The following is a 19,707-nucleotide window of genomic DNA, read 5'->3' as shown; positions in this document are numbered from 1 at the left end:
TAAGCTGGGGAGGACTTGTATGTTTTTGCACTTGATTTATAACGACCTTTTCCAGATATTGAAGGTTTCAAAACTCATTTTTGGATCTGGATGTCAGTGGCAAGACTGCAGTTATTGCCCATCCTCATTGCCCTTGAGAAGGTGAGTAGGTTATTGGTCAGAAAGTGCCATTTTCGGTAGAACTGTTGATAAAGCTTCCAACACTTTGAATCATTTCATAGAATCATAGAAACGTACAGCACAGGAACATGCCCTTTTGATCCACCTTGTCAATAACAACTGTAATGGCTATCTACGCATTAGGCCGGTACCCCTCTATGTCTTTCCTTTCTAAGCACCCGTCCAAATGGCTTTTAAACATTGTATTGTATCTGCCTCCACCACGTCCTCTGGCAGTTCATTCCAGATTACCACAAACTCCTGTGTGAAAAACTTACCCCTCAGACGTCCTTTCGCTTTATCCCCTCTCACATTAAACCTGTGCCCTCTAGTTCTAGGCTCCCCTGCCCTGGGAAAAAGATTTATCCCATCTATGGCCCTCATAATTTTATAAATCTCCATAAGATCATCCCTCAGCCTCCTCCATTCCAGTGAGACTGATTGGGTGGTAATTATCTGGATGGGGTTTGTCCAACTTTTTGTGAACAGTATATACCTAGCCAATTTGCTGGTGTTGTAAGTATATTGAACATCTTGACTAGGAGCTAAATCTGGACCACAGGTCTTCAGTACTAGAGCCGGGAGGTTTTCTGATCCCATAACCTTTGCTGTATCCAGTGCTCTAAACTATTTTTTTGATATCATATGGAGTGAATAAAATTGGCTAGGAACTGGTTTCTGTGATATTGGGGTTCTCAGGATTCTGCACTTCTGTCTGAACATGGTTGTGAATTTTTCAGCCTTGTCCTTAGCATTCACATGCTTGACCTCATCGGCACTGAGGATGGGGATGTTCTTGGAGCCTTTTCCACGATGTAATTGTTTAATTGTCACTGTTCATGATTTGATGTGGTAGGACTGTGGAGCTCAGATGTATTGGGTTCTATATTTCCTCTGGTTGTTCGACCACCTTTGCCTAGTAGTGTGCCATGAAAGACAGGGCACATTTTACAAGTGCTTTGCCTGAGGAAGTTTAAATATATTTCTCTAGAAAAGAAGCACCATGTTTCTCAGTATTTCAGGAGTCAGGAACTGCAAACAGAGAAATATTTATTTTAAGAAAGAAATGAATTATTTTAGGAGCTGCTGATTCCTTCTTAATATTTCTGCAAAGAAATAGAAATCATGTTTTGATGGTATCATGTGCCACATTTTCACCTACCTGAGTCACCCCTCGATTGACGAGGAGATGAAAGGTTACCACAGGCAGATGAAGATGTGGCACTGAGACTAGTATTAGATCAGCCATGATCTTATTAAATGGTGGAGCAGGCCTGAGGGGTGAGGGGCCAGTTCTGCTCTTCCTCTTAATTTATACATTTGTATGTTTGTAAGGTTGTGGGTTCAAAGTCACACTCCAGTGCTTTGAGCATGAAGTCTAGGCTAACAATCTAATTCAGTACCAAGGGAGCACTACACTGCTGAAGTGCTTCCTTTCAGACAAGATGCTAAATCAAAGCTCTCTCTGCCCTCTTGGTAGATCCCATGGTCCACTTTTGGAAAAGAACCAGGCAGTTTGTTCTCACCAATATCTTGGTCCACAACTAAGCTATGTTCAAATTCCCAAAAGAAAAGATTGTTTGATTATTATCATATTGCTGTTTGTGGAGCTTACAGTGCACAATTGGCTGCCTTTTTTTTATGGCACAACAGTGATTGGACTTCAAATGTACTTCATTGGCTGGAAATCACTTTTGAATATCCAAAGGTTTTGAAAAGGTGCATATGGTGCATGTTTATTTCTTTTCTTTAAATATATTATTAATGAATACTAATAAAAATGACAGTGACATTTTACAATTAAAGTAAAAGAAATATTCCTGATGGGATTCAACTTACTGTGAGCAAGAGTTTTACTCAATAGAGGAAAAATTCAGTTTAAACAAAAATTATACCCTGTCTCTCTCAAAATTCATTTGAGCTCATGTAGTGATTAATATATCAAAATAAAATTTAGATAATTTGTCTTACTACAATCATCAGAAATTAATGAGCATATTTAGCCATATCATATTTTTCCATTCTTTTGGTTTTTTCACATACAAAGTATTTGAATCCATTATATTTAGAACCAAATTCACACCAAGAAATGCATAATAGGGATCCCTTACAAAAGACCAGCATGTTGTTGTGGACTCAAAAACCATGCAATGCTTCACCATAAACTATGCATCATTTTCCATTTCATTATTCACAAGCTGTCTTCAGTTAGTAAAGAAATAATCTCGCACAGACCTACCTTCTTTACTGATGACCCTTAATGTTCAGAGATTATTTATAAGCATTGAGTGCTCCATTTGACTTTTCACACCTCTGCTAGAAATGTTCATTGAATGTTAGAACAGTTCTGCTGCTAATTACATCTAGTGGGTTTAAAAAAAATACATGCTTTCACCACCTCAGGGCAAATGAAGATGGGAAATAAAACCTGTTGTACCAGCGAGAGCCACAACCCATAAATGAATATTTTTTTGAAAAATGGAAGCAAGTTTAATACTGACATTCAAAAGAGAGTTGGATAAATAATGGTGAAGTTTATCTTACAAGTTTAGGAAGTAAAGAAAGGCCTGCGTCTATACAGCACATGCATAGAAGCAGTGCAGTGAACATAATACTTTAGTTGAGTGTTCTTTATGGTAAAGTAAAACAGTGCAGCAGTTAATTTGCCCACATCCAGCTCACAAACATTGGTGAAAATGTCCACATAGATAGATGGAAAAATATTGGCCAGAACCCCAGAGATAATGGAGCAAAAAAACAAACTGCTGGAGGAACTCAGCAGGTCAGGCTGCATCTGTGGAGGGAAAGTCAATGTTTCAGGTCCAGACTCTTCATCTGAACTCAGTTCCTCCGAGCAGTTTGTTTTTTGCTCCAGATTACAGCACTCTCTTGTGACCGCAAGAATAATACAACTCTTCTTTGAAAACTGAAAAGGGATCTCTTTCTGTGCACTTGAAAAAGCTGGATGTTTAACTCCCAAAATATTGTACTTCCAACAGTACGGCCATCATTTACTGATGCATTGGAGTTTTGGTCTCCATTTTTAGTGGCCAGATGTCTCATTTGAGAGTTGAACTCGATTTTCTGACTTGAAGGTAAGAGAATCTGAGCCACAGATGAGAAAAAAGTGAAGTTGTGTGAGATCATTTGAATTGCTCTGCCTTGGAACTACCAAAAGCAGGGCGATCTCCTACAATGCTCTTTCATTCTACAATTTGTTTTGTGTTTTTAATCTTTCTTTCTTGTGCTTGTCTTAGACAATACAGCTGGAATCTTATCTAAGAAGAATGGCTACAGTCGCAGGCAATTGGAGCTCTATTTCCTTCCGGTTGTGATCTCAGACAGTGGTTACCCTACACAAAGCAGCACAAATACTTTAACAATACGAGTCTGCGGATGTGATGTAGATGGCACAATCTTATCCTGTAACGTAGAAGCAATCTTTCTGCCAGTGGGTTTAAGCACGGAGGCACTGATAGCAATCTTGCTTTGCATTATTATACTTCTTGGTGAGTCTAACACTGTAACATGGTACTGTAAGCTTTGCCCAAGAACTGATAATACACTTTGACGAAAAGTTAAAGTGGATGCACAATAATTAATAAAGCTTAGTGAGTTAAAATGAAAATGCCATGACATGATAGTTCATTGATTTCTTGATGGTTGTAACTTTATAACTCACATGTACACCCAGAAACCAAAAGAAGAATTGGACCAACATTTCTTACTCAAGAGCAAAATAGTGGCAATTTGAATTTTAAAAAAAAGGAAATAAGATATCTTTATTAGTCACATGTACATCGAAACACACAGTGAAATGCATCTTTTGTGTAGAGTGTTCTGGGGGCTGCCCGCAAGTGTTGTCATGCTTCCAGTGCCAACATAGCATGCCTACAGCTCCTAACCCATACGTCTTTGGAATGTGGGAGGAAACCGGAGCACCCGGAGGAAACCCACGCAGACATGGGGAGAACATACAAACTCCTTACAGACAGCAGAGGGAATTGAACCCAGGTCGCTGGCACTGTAAAGCAATGCGGTAACATACTAGAAATACTCAGTAGAACAGAGAAACCGATTCAGCAATTACTTAGAATGCCATCAAACTGAAATGTTAGAACATTTACATTTCTAAATACTCAGTTGAAACAATAATTTATGATGCTCAGCTGAAACTACATTTGAATAGATTTGTTACCATTTTAAGTCTCAAATTTAAGTTTAACCAGATTTATATATTTTAACAATCATTTTCCCCTTAACCTTAACTGATATAAGACATGAAATAGATGCGCTTCAATGATTACACACACATCTGATGCTGATTGACTTACGAGAGGTGGAAAATCAAGTTGCTAATTTCCCTGTACTCCAGAGGAAACTGAGTTTTCTTTTGGAGTAAAAAATTTAATCTAATTTCTGAGTGTGCTACCCTACCCTGTCCAAAAGTGCCTGAAAAAATGTTCAGCACTATATTGGGTGAGACAATTTTTTTTGAGTGCCCTAGACATTTTAAACAATGTGTTGTGTAAGTAAGTAAGAGCCTGTTTGGGTGCTCCTTGCCATCAATAATTTCTAACAGCAAAAAACAAGCTGCTGAAAGAACTCAAGCAACATCTATGGAGGCAAAGGGATGTTCAACAGTATGGGTTGAGACCCTGTATAAGACTGGGCAGTTTATTATTTGCTCGAGATTCCAACTACTACATCTCTTGTGTTAGCAAATTTTAAGACATTGGCTATCCATTTGCTAATTGATTACAAGGATTACTGACTGAATATGTAGCAATCGGAGTTTACATTCAGTGATTAACTTTCACTAAGAGCAAAATTGATATTAATCCGATCTTACTGCAAAGCTTTTTAAATGTTGTACTAACGGTTAGCGTAATGCTTTACAGTGCCAGTGACCCGGGTTCATGTCCGGCCACTGTCTGTAATGAGTTTGTACATTCTCCCTGTGTCTGCGTGTGTTTTCTCCGGGTGCTCCGGTTTCCTCTCACATTCCAAAGATTTACAGCTTAGGAAGTTGTGGGCATGCTATGTTGGCACTGGAAGCGTGGCGACACTTGCGGGCTGCCCCCAGAAAACTACGCAAAAAGATGTATTCCACTGTGTGTTTCGATGTACATGTGACTAATAAAGAAATCTTATCTTATAATGCACAAAATGGGTTGGTAATAATAAAAACTCTGACACTTGTGGGTTTATCATTCCAACACATGCCGAGATGCATACAGCCAAACTAACCCTCCTGTGAAAGTTTTCCCTGTCAACTGAACAGTTATAAGCATTTGCCCTGTCAACTGATCTGGCCACTGTGTTTCTTTCTTCCTGCAACTACTTTTACCTATGGGGGGGGGGGGGGGGAAGGGGGGGGGAAGGGGGGGGAAGAAATTCATTATTGATTGTGAGCTCTAAGCTTATGCAAGAATAATGGCTGCTGTTGTACTCACCCTCCACAAATTCATTTCCTCCACCTTCAATATCAGGGTATGAATTTGACTGGTAGTTGAAACTCTCAGACTATTTTAGTACATGTGATCAAAGTGAAATTCCTCCAATCAAAGGTTCTTTAGTAAAGAAATAGTTATCATAACAGGGAAGTGTGTTAGCTAGAGCATGGTATTAAGCAACACAATGTTTTAATATATAAAACATTTAGATTATTTACAAATGTTGATCTTCATAACAACAATTTTAATGGTAATTCTATCCATGAAATTAAATATTAATTGTTCTAAGTCTAATGCCTTAAAAAAGATTTATTTGCAATTGCCAAAACCCAGAAAATCACAAGAAGGGTGTTCTTTCAGTAACAAAAGAATATAGAACATTCCATAATATTTCCCTTACATTTCCAACAGGGAACTTCAGAGATAACTTCTAACCAAAAGAGAACAAAAATCAAACAGGAAATATAATTTGATGATCTGTCACCACCAGTTCTCCACTCCAACCCAATTTCACTTGCTCTTGGAATTTTCTGATGAATTCAACAGTGACAGAGTCCAAAGTAATAAACTATCAAAACTTAATTCAGACCATATATGTAGCCAAGGATCACAGGAAGGGTCCCTTACTTTGTAATAGTGAAATGTCTTTCCTATAACAACGTTTCCCAGAGTGGTGACATACAGTAATGAAGGGAACAAATGATACTGCAGAGAGCTGAATTAAATTTTTAGCAGCACTTGTCTTATAATTCATTGGTTGATTGTGAGGTTTGAATTTCCTGATGTGAGATACAACATGCTTACCTTAAAGAAATTATGAGTGGCCCAGATGAGCTAAGCTCCTTGCTCTTGGCACTGGGGGGGGGGACAATAAATAAGAACATAAGGTAATTAACAGAAGGATTAGAGGGACTTTATGGAAAAAATTATTTCACTCAAGACATGGTGGTGGCCTGGATCACACTGCATGATAGGATGGTGGAGGCAAAACTCCTTATCGCACTTGAAACGTACCTAAAGGGTTACATATTAGTGCCAAAACCCTCAAACCTATGGACAAAGATGTAGTAAGCAAAGTTGGTTTATTTAGAATCATAGAAATGTACAGCACAGAAACAGGCCCTTATGGCCCACTTCATCCATGCCAACTGTGATGCTTATGTACGCTAATCCCATTTGCCCGCATTAGGCCTGTATCCCTCTACTCCTTTCCTATCCAAGTACCTGTCCAAATGACTTTTAAGAGTTATAATAATATCTGAATCCACAACTTCCTTTGGCAGCTCATTCCTAATGTTCACCACCCTCTGTGTGAAAAACATACCTCTCAGATCTCTTTTAAATTTCACCCCTCTCACCTTAAACCTATGCTGTCTAGTTTTAGACTCCCCTGCCCTGGGAAACAGATTCTGACTATCGATCCCATCTACATTCATCATAATTTTTAGTAAACTTCCACAAGGTCACCCATCAGCCTCCTATGTTCCACTGAGAATAAACACAGTCTATCCAATCTCCCCTTATATCTGCAGCCTTCCATTCTAGACAACATTCTAGTGAATATCTTCTGCACTTTCTCTATTGCTACCACATCCATCCTGTAGTGTGACAACATGAGCTGTACACTATACAGTTACAGTCATATCAATGTTTAGTACAACTGCAACATGACATCCCAACTCTTGTGTTTAATGCCTTGGCCTATGATGGCAAACATACCAAATACCTTTCTCACTATCTTATCCACTTGTGTTGCGACTTTCAGGGAGCTACGGACTTGTACCACAAGGTCTCTCTGTTTGTCAACACTCCTAAAGTTTCTGCCATTTACTCCATTTGTCCGAACTGAATTTGACTTCCCAAAGTGCATTATCTCACACTTGTCTGGATTAAGTTCCATCTGCCACTGCTCTGCTCAACTTCCCTGCTGATCTATGTCCCACAGTATCTTTAAACACCCTTCTTCATTATCTTTGTTAGTATTAGCTTTCTTTGCAGCCAGAATGGACACAATGGGTCTTTATGTGCTCTAAGTTTCTGTGATTCTAGGATTCCTTCATATTGATAAGACTCAATGAGCCAGATGGTTAAGTTAAGGCATAGGGGCATACTTTATTGGCTTCACAGAGTAATTGGGAGGAAATAATCGACAAGGATCGAAGCATCTAGAATTGCCACCGAAAGCTTTTCTGCCAAGTTCAGTGAAGGGTGACAGGTTGTCCATGCTCTATTTAGCCACTTTATCATCCCCACCTTTTCTTCCTCATGTCCAGTGGTTGGATCCAATAGCTAACATGTTTTAAAATGATTAAACTTTGATAGGAATAGTTAGCTAATAAAGAAAATCATCCACTGCTTTATGTGCTAAGTGCGTGATCTGGTGATCTGTGCAGGAAGACAAATTTCTCTCCCACCCTGTTTAGTAATTTTTTTTGTTCTGGGGTTTCAGTTCAAGAAAACTTATTTTTAACTTAGTTCTTCCAATATATTAATACAGATCTAAACTGTTCATTGTTGGGTTACAAACTGATGCCTTAATTGTAAAATTTGGCAATCTTTGCCATTAAGCTGACTTTTTAATGTTTGACATTAAGAAGGAATGTATTTTTAAACTTCTTACAATTTTGTTTAGTTATTGTAGTGCTGTTTGTGGCTTTAAGAAGGCAAAGGAAGAAAGAAATCTGCATGACTTCAAAGGAGGATATCAGAGATAATGTAATCAGTTACGATGATGAAGGAGGTGGAGAGGAGGACACCCAAGCTTTTGACATTAGCACACTAAGGAAACCTGACTTAATTGAAGATGTACAGCTACGCAGAGATGTAAAGCCAGAGACCCACCATCCACATCGTCAGACCATATTAGTGCAAAACAACACAAACATCAGAGACTTCATTGACCAGCGATTGCGAGAGAACGATGCAGATCCCAGTGCACCTCCTTATGATTCACTGGTTACGTATGCTTATGAAGGGAATTGCTCATTAGCTGAGTCACTCAGCTCTTTGGAATCAGTTAATGCAGATGCGGATCAAGATTATGATTATCTCACCAGCTGGGGACCCCGGTTTAAAATACTGGCAGACCTTTATGGAGCAGAGAAAACCAACAGTCGATAAAATAGTAATGAGCAACACTAAATATGCGGTTTGGTAAATTTGAGGACAAATGAGTTTCGTCTCCTTTTTTTGTTATGGCTGCCATTGTTATTTGCTATGTCAACTATTGTTTTACTGTGAAATAGTCTTATTAGGTACCACAAAGATATGATTGTGAGATTATTGTGACATTGTGGAATTGGAGAGAGGCAGGCTCAAGCAGTTTCTTTGACATGAATTGGCCATACAGTTGTAACTGCTAAGGAAAACAAAGCTGCAGGTTTTTCTGCAATCTCCACTAAAGTGCCTCAATGAACTTTGAACACTGCAGATCTTTATGCTCTCCAGTAAGAGTGTCATTTTTTATTACACAACTAAAAGGTGTTCTTAAGTTGAATTAAATGACACTTCAATAAAAGAACCAACAGCATAAATGTAGGTGTTTGTACTGATAATACTGATAGCTGATTTGCCTATCTCTTCTAAAAATTAAGCAACCTGGAGTATTAACACCCAACCATGGATACTTTGCAACTACATCTCTGTACTGGCTATTAGGTCATACTAATTTTTTTTCTATTTGTGCTGCTAATTCATTCACCGTGTTACAAACATTGTGAGCATTCAGATAAAGAGTCTTTAATTTTGTCTCTTTATTGTTTTTCCCTGCTCCGGCTATAATTGGAGGCCCGTATGCTCCAGCGCTTCTTCAGCTATTCTGATTACCGTTTTCCATATTGCTATTGCTTTACCCCTTCTCAACGACTTTCTAAATTTCTTCTTTCTGGAACCCTTCCATATTTATTCAGTCCAAATATTTAAATCTTAACCTTATCTACAGCCCTTGTTCTCCAATTTGCTGGTCCCAACTTAATTCAAGTGAAACCTGCCCTAATGGAAGAGTTCCCTATTTCTTCAGTGCTAATGGCAGCACCCCATGAATTGAAATCCTTCTCTTGCACACCAGTCCTTGAGACACCTGGAGGAATTCACCTGCTCTCTTTTGATTAGTGCTAGTGGATCTGAATAGGCAGACAGGGTTCTGGTTTGAAGTCATGTTTGCAAGGCAGCCCCTCTAAAAGTGCAACAATACAGTGGCACCAAGGTTGAAGTGTTAAAACTTCTGCATTGTGAAAAAGGTAAGTGATCACCTGACTACTAAATGATTCTACCAACCCTCACCCTAACCCCTCTTACACCAGCCCCCACACTCCAACCATCCCCCAACAGTTGGTGTTGCTGCTGCACAGCTCCAGTGACTCAGATTTGTTCGATCCTGACCACAATGTATTTGTGAGGAGTGTGCACGTTCTTCCTGTGACCACATTGGTTTCCCAGGGCTGTCTGGTTTCCTCCTACATCTCAGAAATGTGCTGGTAGTTTAATTGGCTACTGTAAATTATACTTGGTGTAGGTGGGTGGCAGGAGATTTGGGGGAGAGTTGATGAGTGTGGGAGAGAGAATAGGTTATGGGGAAATAAATGCAGGAATGGGACTGATGGGAATGCTCTGAAAGCCAGCCTAGATTTGATAGACCAAATGGCCTCTTCCTACATAGTGAGATAATATGAGGAAATATATGAGATGATCACCAGTAAAACCCTGGAAAACATGGTTCAATTTCCATTTTTTGGGAGCTACTTCTCAACAAAGGCAGACATTCATCAAAACTTTTTGTGCTCCCCCAACATTCAGTGAATTGAGGAAAGAGTGGTCGAAGACTTGGAGCCCCAACCGATCACTACGTTGATGATCTATTGAGTAACAGTGATTCTCCCTCCTACTTTGAAGATATGGAGACTATAATTGAGCACAGGTGAAGCACCACCAAAGCTGTCTCCACAAAATCCTCCAAATTCATTGTCAGGATAGATGAACTAATGCCAATATCTTCTCCCAGGCCAGGATCCCCAGCACTGAGCCTCTGGTCATGCTCAACTAGCACAAGTGGGTGGACCACATGGTCCACACATGTGTCACCAGGCACCCAAAGCAAATACTTTAGTCTGAGCTCTGTCAGGCAAGAGATTACCAGAGGATCGAGAAAACACCCTCAAGTTCTACTTGCAAAAGTGCAACATGCTTACGAATTCTTGGAAATCGCTGACATTTGACTGATCGAAATGGAGAAAGAACATCAGGGTAGGTGCAGAGCACCAGGAGTCTCAAAGATGGGAGCAAGCTGAAACCAAGTGCAAACAGGAGAAAGAGCACATAACATCCCTATCAGCCCACCCACCCACCCCGTCAACCATCACCAACCACCTGTGGAAGAGTTTGTGGATCCTGAGTAAGAGGAGTGGGAACAAGTCACTTTGAAGAAGAAGGCAAAGTGAGCACTGGCATGCAAACACACACAACACTTAGCAACTATTGCAATTTTGATAGGACTTCTGAAATACATGACTTCACCATGTGGAAAGACAAGAAAACAGCTGTGTGGGAACTCCACCACCTCCAACCTCTTCTCCAGATCTCAGTCCTCAGATATGGAAATTAACAGTGTTCTTTCACTGGTGCAAGGTGGAAATAAAGGAATTCCCAATCTAATGGCAATGTGGACGCACTTTCACAATAGAGAGTTCATCAATGGAAGGAGGAGATTCATCACCAGGGGACATAACACAAGGGGACATAATTTTAAGGTGATTGGAGGAAGGTATAAGGGAGATGTCAGGGTAAGTTTTTACACAGAGTGTGGTGGGTGCATGGAACACACTGCCGGCAGAGGTTGTGGGAGCAGATACATTAGGGACATTTAAGAGACTCTTAGATAGACACATGAATGATAGAAAAATAGGGGGCTATGTGGGAGGGAAGGGTTAGATAGACCTCAGCGCAGGATAAAATGTCAACAAAACATTGTGGGCTGAAGGGCCTGTACTGTGCTGTGGTGTTCTATGTTCTACCAGTTTCTTAAGAGAAATTAGGGATGGGAAATGAATGTTGGGCAATATCTTTAATAAATAAAAGGAAAGTCTGATATAGATCAGTATTGCCGCTCTATAAAACTCTGGTTAGACCACACATAGTGTTCAGTTCTGGTTGCCTCATTATAGGAAGGATGTGGAAGCTTTAGAGAGGATGCAGAGGAGAGATACCAGGATGCTGCCTGGACTAGAGAACATGCTTTATGAGGAAAGGTTGAGCCAGCTGGGGCTTTTCTCTTTGGAGCGACACAGGATGAGAGGCGACTTGATAGAGATGAGTAAGATTCTGAAAGGCATAGATAGAGTGGACAGCCAGCACCTTTTCCTCAGGGCGGCAATGGCCAATACCAGAGGACATCAGTTTAAGGTCAGAGGAGGAAAGCTGAGAGGAGATGTCAGAGGTAAGTTTATTACACAGAGAGTGGTGGATGCCTGGAATGCACCGCCGGGGGTGGTGGTAGAGGCTTTAAATGTCCCTATTGGTGATACAATAGGGATATTTAAAGGACTCTTAGATAGGCACATGGATGTAAGAAAAATGGAGGGTTATGAGCTGTGTAGGAGGAAAGGGTTAGATTTATATAGGTTGGCACAACATTGTGGGCCGAAGGGCCCAAACTGTGCTGTACTGTTCTATGTTCTATGTATGTGTAAGTAACTGAATTGAAGAGTTTTTCTCTAAAACCCTGATTGATAAGTAGATTAGTTCATACATAATAGTGTAAAGCACTTGATATTGGCTCAGCCAACTATTAAACTCCTCCACCAATGAAAAAGAATAGGGGAGATGTTTAATGATGGTTGTATTCAAAATGTGCATTCGCCCAATCAAAATTACTCCAAAGCTTACTAATAATATTTACCTTGTGTTTAGATCTTCTGTTGTGATGTTGGACTAAGCCATAATCATAGCTATTTTGATGTTCCCTGCACTTTATGATTGGTGTTGGTAGTGGGTCAATATTTCATCAGGTAGATACATAACAAGGATTTTGGAATTGTACAGAAGCTGTGCAACAAACAGCCCATAGAAACACAAATCAATACCAGCACACAAACCCACAATAGTAAGAAGATGAAAATAAATCTCCTCAATAAAGCAATGGTGGTTGAAAATTATGATAAGCAACAGAGACAAAAGATCTACTATGAATTCTCCACACAGTCAATTAGTCACTTATAGACATCAAAAATTAATCATAAGTTAATTTAAGGATTACTTCACACACTTTGATGAGTTTCACTTGAGCTTAGAATTTTAAGTGATATATCAAATGTTGTGATGAACCTGAAATAATACTTCAAGAAATGAGAAACCAGCAGCCTAAATTCTCATCTTCACCTAGGGATTACATCAATTTCTAACCAACAGATCTATCACAGATTCAATCTTGGTGCAGATCAGGGTCATACAAGACTGCATCATGGCTCTAACACTTTTCTCAGTCTTTCTCATCACAATAATGCATTTCAGTTCCAATAAACTTCCTGCAGGAGTGGAGCTATTCAACAGAATGAATGGGAAACTGTTCAACCTGTGTTGATTCCACTCCAAAACCAAGGTTATTCCAACTTCAATCATCAAGATGCAGCATGCAGATGATTGAGTAAGCATATGTCTGGAGGCCGAGCTCCAAGTCATCATTGAATATGTTCACTGAAGGGTTGGAGAATCCAAAATTCTTGACCAAAACCTGCCCCCACTGTACAACACCACCCTCAAACAAACCGGTTCACACTACAACCATGGAAGATGTGTAGGAAAACATGGAAAATTTCTACATGTTGAGGAGTCAACTGAAGGCAGACATTGAAAATGAAGTTCACTATTACCTTCAGAACACTAGCACACCTTTTGGTCACCTGAGGAAAAACATATTCAAAGATCAATATCTCAAATCCAGCTCAAGGCAGCAGTGATCCCCAGTCCCTATGTACTTCAGTAACATAGACTACCTACATCAGTGAGTTACAACCAACACTCTCTTTGCAAAAGTCCTCCAAATCCACTGGCAGGATAGGTGAACTAAGATCAGCATTCTCTCCAACCCAACATCCCCTACTTTGAGGCCCTAACGGTATGGTCTGTACCATCGGGCAGGCACCATCACTTCACATATCCAACACCAGATTCTGTGTTAGCCTTCTGCATCCTCAAGTCCAGCAACAAGGCTTGGATGGCAACTGTCTTGCTATCCTCAGTGAATGAGACATAGAGAGACATTTTAGAACTATTAAATTTAAGTAAAAAAATAAAAATAAAAAATAAATTTAGATGAAAATCAGTTAATTAAAAACATGCAGAAGCTTGAGGACTTAAGAATATCATTTCAAGGAAATAATTTAATGAAATAATTTACTTTTCGACTCCTAATCCATGGCCCTACCAACCTCGCTGAAAACAATAATCCAAAAGCAGGCACTGAAAATATGAAATTAAAAAAGAAAATGCTGGAAATGGTCAACTAGACAAGCAGCATCTGTGGAAAGAGAAACAGAAATAACATATTAGGTTAATGACTTTACAGTAATCATCCTCCTTTACCCTGTTCTGATGAAAGATCATTCACCAGAAACATTAAGTCTGTTTCTTCGTCTACAGATGCTGCCTGTCCTGCTGAGCATTCCCAGCATTTTCTATTTCCATTTCATTGCAGTCTATTCTGATCAAATAAGATCTGAAGAGTGATTTCCTGGTGTAATACAGAGTAATCCCATCAAGAATGGACTCCATTGCTAGACTTCAATTGAAGTTCAGCAGTGGATTGAACTGATAGATTCCACCACCTAAATGTCATTTAGCGCCCCATCCCGAAATATCTGTCAGCACTGGACTTTTGTGTGTAAAAGTATGGAACTCATGGCCAGTTTTACAACTAAAAGACAACAGATTTGATTGGAGCCACTGGTTAAACTCAGCGTGGCCTGGCCTTCCAAGAATGCCACCACACTCTGATTCAAAACAGAAGCACAGCTAATCAGACTGGACATTAGCTCATGATCTGTCAATTGTCCTTTAGTACTCCACCCTGAAGGTCATTTTCTAAGTAGCCCTTGGCAGTGAGTATCAGCAAACTGTTTGAATATTCACCTCTCCACTCCTAGAGCCCAGTCACAAAAATGAGAATGATTTCCCCTCACTAGTTTTGGGACCATACTAGCAACCCCTCCTGAGTTTGACCCATACTTGTCCTGTGACGTGTTTGAAATAAAACATATAATCGTTTGGCTCCCTTCAGGGCCCCATTGATTCCAGCAGGGAGTAAGCTTTACACAATACTTAAGGGTCTATTTATTACATGTTTAGTGGTAATTGGCTAATATCCTCAATATATAATCCAGGCATGAGGGTTTTTAGAGGAATTTTATTTTTGCATTCATCTCATAAATTAGTTATTTTCCAAGCAAAAAATGTCTTAAGAATCATGTTTTTCTTATTATATTCAGATTCAGGACAATCATGACACAAGTTACATGAAAATCGGCAATCTCTCCTGTCTGAAGATCCATTAGTGTGATTCAGTGTGAGATTTCTAAGATACATATAATACATTTAGACTTTCATTTGTCAAAATTTTTAATCTCACCAATTAAACTAAGATAAACATGTCAACAATGTGAGTTCATGTTGGAGGTCAGGGACACAGGGAATGCAGTTTCACAAATTGCTGCAGATAAGCTGTTCTGTCAGTGTGTGGCACTACAACATCGCCAAATGGAAACGGAGCTATTTCGAGAAAAACATATCTTGCAGAGATTGTATCACAAATTTGAGGCCCAGAAGTTCTATTGCGTAGTGCAATGATTATGTGGGTTCGGTGAAGAATCAGCAGTTTGCAACGTACTCACTTAGTGCAGCTTAAAGGTTGAAATCACACAGAGTTGAGTGGATGGCAGCAATAGCATCCAAGGGCACACATGCAAACTCAGACACCACTTCTGTGATATTTGCTTATGCATGCTTAGGGGCAGCTCACACAGAATCAGGCCTTCACTCAGAATGTGAGGTCAGTTTAAACAAGATCAGAACATTACGCCTTAGGTCTTGGAGCTTGTACTGAGAAGCAGCAGCTGGCGCCTGCCCATTAAGTTTAAAATTTATCTTATTCATTGGCTCTCCCTTGCACTTCTGTTCCATCACACCACATCTCAAAATCTAAACAAGCCCCACTCAACTGTGACTGATACCAACCCAACCATCCACTTGCAGCGACCAGCCACAACTCACAATTTAATCCTCAATTTTCTGATCTCTGAGCTTCTCCATCCCAAGTTCCCACCACCCCCGTCCCCCCCGATCCATTAATAGGTGGATACATTTGTCAATGCTGAAGAAATGCTGCAATGACAGAAGTGTCAACTTTCAAATCAGTTGTTAAACTGGGGCCCCATCTACCTTCTCAAGCGATTGTGAAAGATCCCAAAGCAGCATTTTGAAGAAGAGCAAGGGACTTATCACTGCTGGCCTGGCTAATAATTATCCATCATTGGCCTTGTCCATATCCAAAAATAGATTTTCTAGCCATTATCATATGGCTTTCAGTGGGAAATTACTTTGAGGAAATCGGCTATCATATGTTTCTGCATTACTGCAGGGTACATTCCAATCAAAAGTATTGACTAACCGCAAAGCACTTTTTGATGTCCTCCAAGGAATATGAACAGCACTTTAAAAAAGCAAATCTTCCTTTCCTCTTTCCTGTGACTCAAGAATGACACTGGCAAATTTCAGGAGCTGAACAGTTTGAATTTTGAGAAAAATAGAGCCTACTGAATAATGAATTTTGGAAAGTGCAATATTAAGTCTACTGACAAACAACAGCACACAAGAAACATTATTTAGTTAACTTAATTCCTCACTGTCATGGAAACATGAAGTAACAATTCTCCTTGATGCAACTTCAGTAAGTACCTGCACATTTATTCTGTTCTTCCTCTGAATAAAAGATAATTACTTTTCATTCATGCTGAATGTTTTGATATTAATGACAAACTATGGTAATATTCACCTAACAAAATTACCCCTTGTACTTATTTAAGAATGACTTTAGAGTAATCCATTTTTCAGTAAATTTTTGGAAACAGCTGTTTTTCTTCAGGTGCTTGTCCATAGAAAATTGTCCGGTTCAGAAACAATTTGATTCAGTTTATCAAATCTGAAATTAGTTAGCAATGGTGGGAAGTTGGGTACCTAAAGTAAGCACATTTTTGTTATTACAAATTGAACATGTCAGTTTATTAACTTGAGAGTGGGACCATTTGTGCACAGATTTCTTCATTGTTGTCAACAGTACCAAAAAGCTTTTTGTGGAAATAATCCAAAAAAACTCTTGCACTTTTCTCATCAGTTTCAGCTTCTAGCTATTAAAGGTTTACAAAGGGAGGCCAATATTGCACCTGTAAGGGCTATTATTTAGGTTACATTGGCAACATGGGGAAAAAAATCATACCTGTCATCGTGATAAATTGACTTAGTGCAACACAGAAATTACAATAGCTCAGTCAAAGGATACTAAATTATTTTGAGTTCATGCAGAAGATACTTGGTGAATCCAAAGTTTTATTTTTACTCTTTCACAGGATGTGAGAGTGACTGGCAAGGTCACCAGTCATTGCCCATCCCCAATTGCATTGAATGAATGGCTTGCTTCACCATTTCAGCAACCAGATTGTAGTGACTTTGTTGTCGCATGTAGGCCAGCAGATTTCCTTCCCTTAAGCAAGGACATTCATGAAGTACGTGCATTTCTGAAGCAATTCAGAGCTTTGGATGCTCATGCAAGATTTTGTTTTACTCAACTGAATTTAAATTTCTCAGAAGTCACATTGGAATTTCAATGTTTTGTGATTTCTTGTCCACTAGTAGTCTCATAAAATATCCACCAGGTTCTGCACCTAGGTATTATACACCAGCAATTCATACCTTGCAGGCACAAGCCTTGTTCATACAGTTGCCCGTGAAGCCTGTTGTTTAAAGTCAATTTCATTTTTGTAACAAGGATTTTTTGACCTATTTATCACTATTACTCCAGATACTGTATTAAGAAAAGATTGGGCCAGAATTTGCAGGCAAAAATAACATTCAGTGCACTTGTTAGCATGAAAATCATCCAGAAATTCTACAGAGATGATCATGATATGATTTAGAAATATGATCAGAAGGCCATAAGCCCTTCGAGTTTGCTGGGCTACTCAGTAAGATTATTGCCAAATTTTCTAGGCCTCAACTTCACTTTCCTTCCTGTTCCACATAACCCTCGACTCCCAGAATAACCATACAAGTGTCTATGGGTGGCACAGTAGTGTAGTGGTTAGCGTAATGCTATTACCGGGCCAGAGACCCGGGTTGAATTCCTGCCGCTGTCTGTAAGGAGTTTGTACATTCTCCCCGTGTCTGTGTGGGTTTCCTCTGGGTTCTCTGGTTTCCTCCCACGTACCAAAGATGTACGGGTTAGGAGCTGTGGGCATGCTATGTTGGCGCCGGAAGAATGGTCACATGCGGACTGCCCCCAGCACATTCTCAGTGACACAAAAAGACACATTTCACTGTGTGTTTCGATGTACATGTGATGAATAAATAAATATCTTATCCTATCGTATCTTGTCTTACTTGGCCTTGAATATATTCAGTGATTCAGCCTCTAAGATTCTCTGGGTTGGAATATTCTAAGGCTTCACAAACTTTTAAATGAATGACTTGCTCTTTATTTCTGTCTGAAACAAGTGATGTTTTAATTTGAAACTATGTTCCGAGATCTCAGTTCTCTTGTGAAAGGAACATTATCTCAACCCTCTCAGAACCTTATTCTTCTAAGCACTAATGAATTCAGACCCAGCCTACTCAAGCTTTCCTTATGCTACAAACCATCGATCCCAGGAATCAACCTGAGACACCTTCCCTGAATTGCGTCTTTTCCAAGTTCATCCCTTCTTAAATTAGGCAACTTAAACTGTATGCAGCATTCCAGATGCAGTCTCACCAAATGCTTGGTTCTTGGTTACTGGCGAAACTCGAGCAGATGTGATTGAAGAAATACGGATGCACTTGGGAGCTTACAGCAAAGTCCACTGGATTTTTGAATGTCTCATTCCAACTCCTGACCACAGTCAGTACTGCCCATTGACTTACGTCATGAGTGACATCATCAACACCTTTGCATTTCTTTATTTTAGAAAAGAAGAATAAAAGGGAAACGGGAGATAATTACATTCAACCATGTATATCTTTACAAGATTCCAACAATTTTACTGATCTCTTAACTCTTTGGAACCATCTCAGTTGTAACAGAGTGACTTGTGAAGCATTACTAGTAGATTCGGCATAATCTTCTGCATTTTTCTCTTCTTGTACATCTTTGATCACATGGTTTTGTTTGCCACTGACTTGTATATCATGGGAGTTGAGCATTAATTGTAGGTGATCTATATGGATCTTTCTAAACATTCCATCTACTCTTACCAAATAGTTCTTGACCCCATATACCATTACAACTTCACTAAGATCCCACTTCGATGTTTGAGCCTGTCCAGGACACCCGAGTACTCAAACTTAATCGCTTATCCAAACTATTTTTTCTTCTAGTTTGATCTAAGCTATTGGTATTGGTATTGATATTGGTATTGGTTTATTATTGTCAATTGTACTGAGGTACAGTGAAAAACTTGTCTTGCATACCGTTCATACAGATCAATTCATTACACAATGCATTGCGGTCGTACAGATTAAAACAATAACAGAATGCAGAGTAAAGTTTCACAGCTACAGGGAAGTGCATTGCAGGTAGACAATAAGATGCAAGACCATAACAAGGTAGATTGTGAGGTCAAGAGTCCATCTCATCGTATAAGGTCGATGCCGTTTAATAGTCTTATCACAGTGGGATAGAATCTGCCCTTGAGCCTGGTGGTATGTCTCTCAGGCTCCTGTATCTTCTGCCTGATGGGAGAGGGGAGAAGAGAGAATGACCCGGGTGGGTGGTGTCTTTGATTATGCTGGCTGCTTCACTGAGGAAGCAAGAGGTATAGACAGAGTCAAAGGAGGGGAGGCTGGTGTCTGTGATGTG

At 39.6% G+C, this 19,707-nt stretch overlaps 1 protein-coding gene across 1 annotated transcript in view; it reads left to right on the top strand.

Moving 5' to 3' along the window:
- The window catches only part of LOC127570997 (cadherin-12-like), a 182,221-nt gene extending 173,486 nt beyond the window's left edge, over positions 1 to 8,735 (top strand). The window contains exons 10-11 of the mRNA XM_052016968.1: positions 3,417 to 3,668; positions 8,248 to 8,735. Coding sequence (XP_051872928.1) covers positions 3,417 to 3,668; positions 8,248 to 8,735 — 740 coding nt within the window. The remainder of the gene's footprint in view (positions 1 to 3,416; positions 3,669 to 8,247) is intronic.
- The last annotated feature ends 10,972 nt before the right edge of the window (positions 8,736 to 19,707 follow it).

Source organism: Pristis pectinata, chromosome 5 (assembly GCF_009764475.1).
Source record: "Pristis pectinata isolate sPriPec2 chromosome 5, sPriPec2.1.pri, whole genome shotgun sequence".
NCBI classification, from domain to species: domain Eukaryota; kingdom Metazoa; phylum Chordata; class Chondrichthyes; order Rhinopristiformes; family Pristidae; genus Pristis; species Pristis pectinata.
The sequence above is the reverse complement of the archived record's forward strand: the minus strand, read 5'-3'. Positions and strand labels throughout refer to the sequence as shown.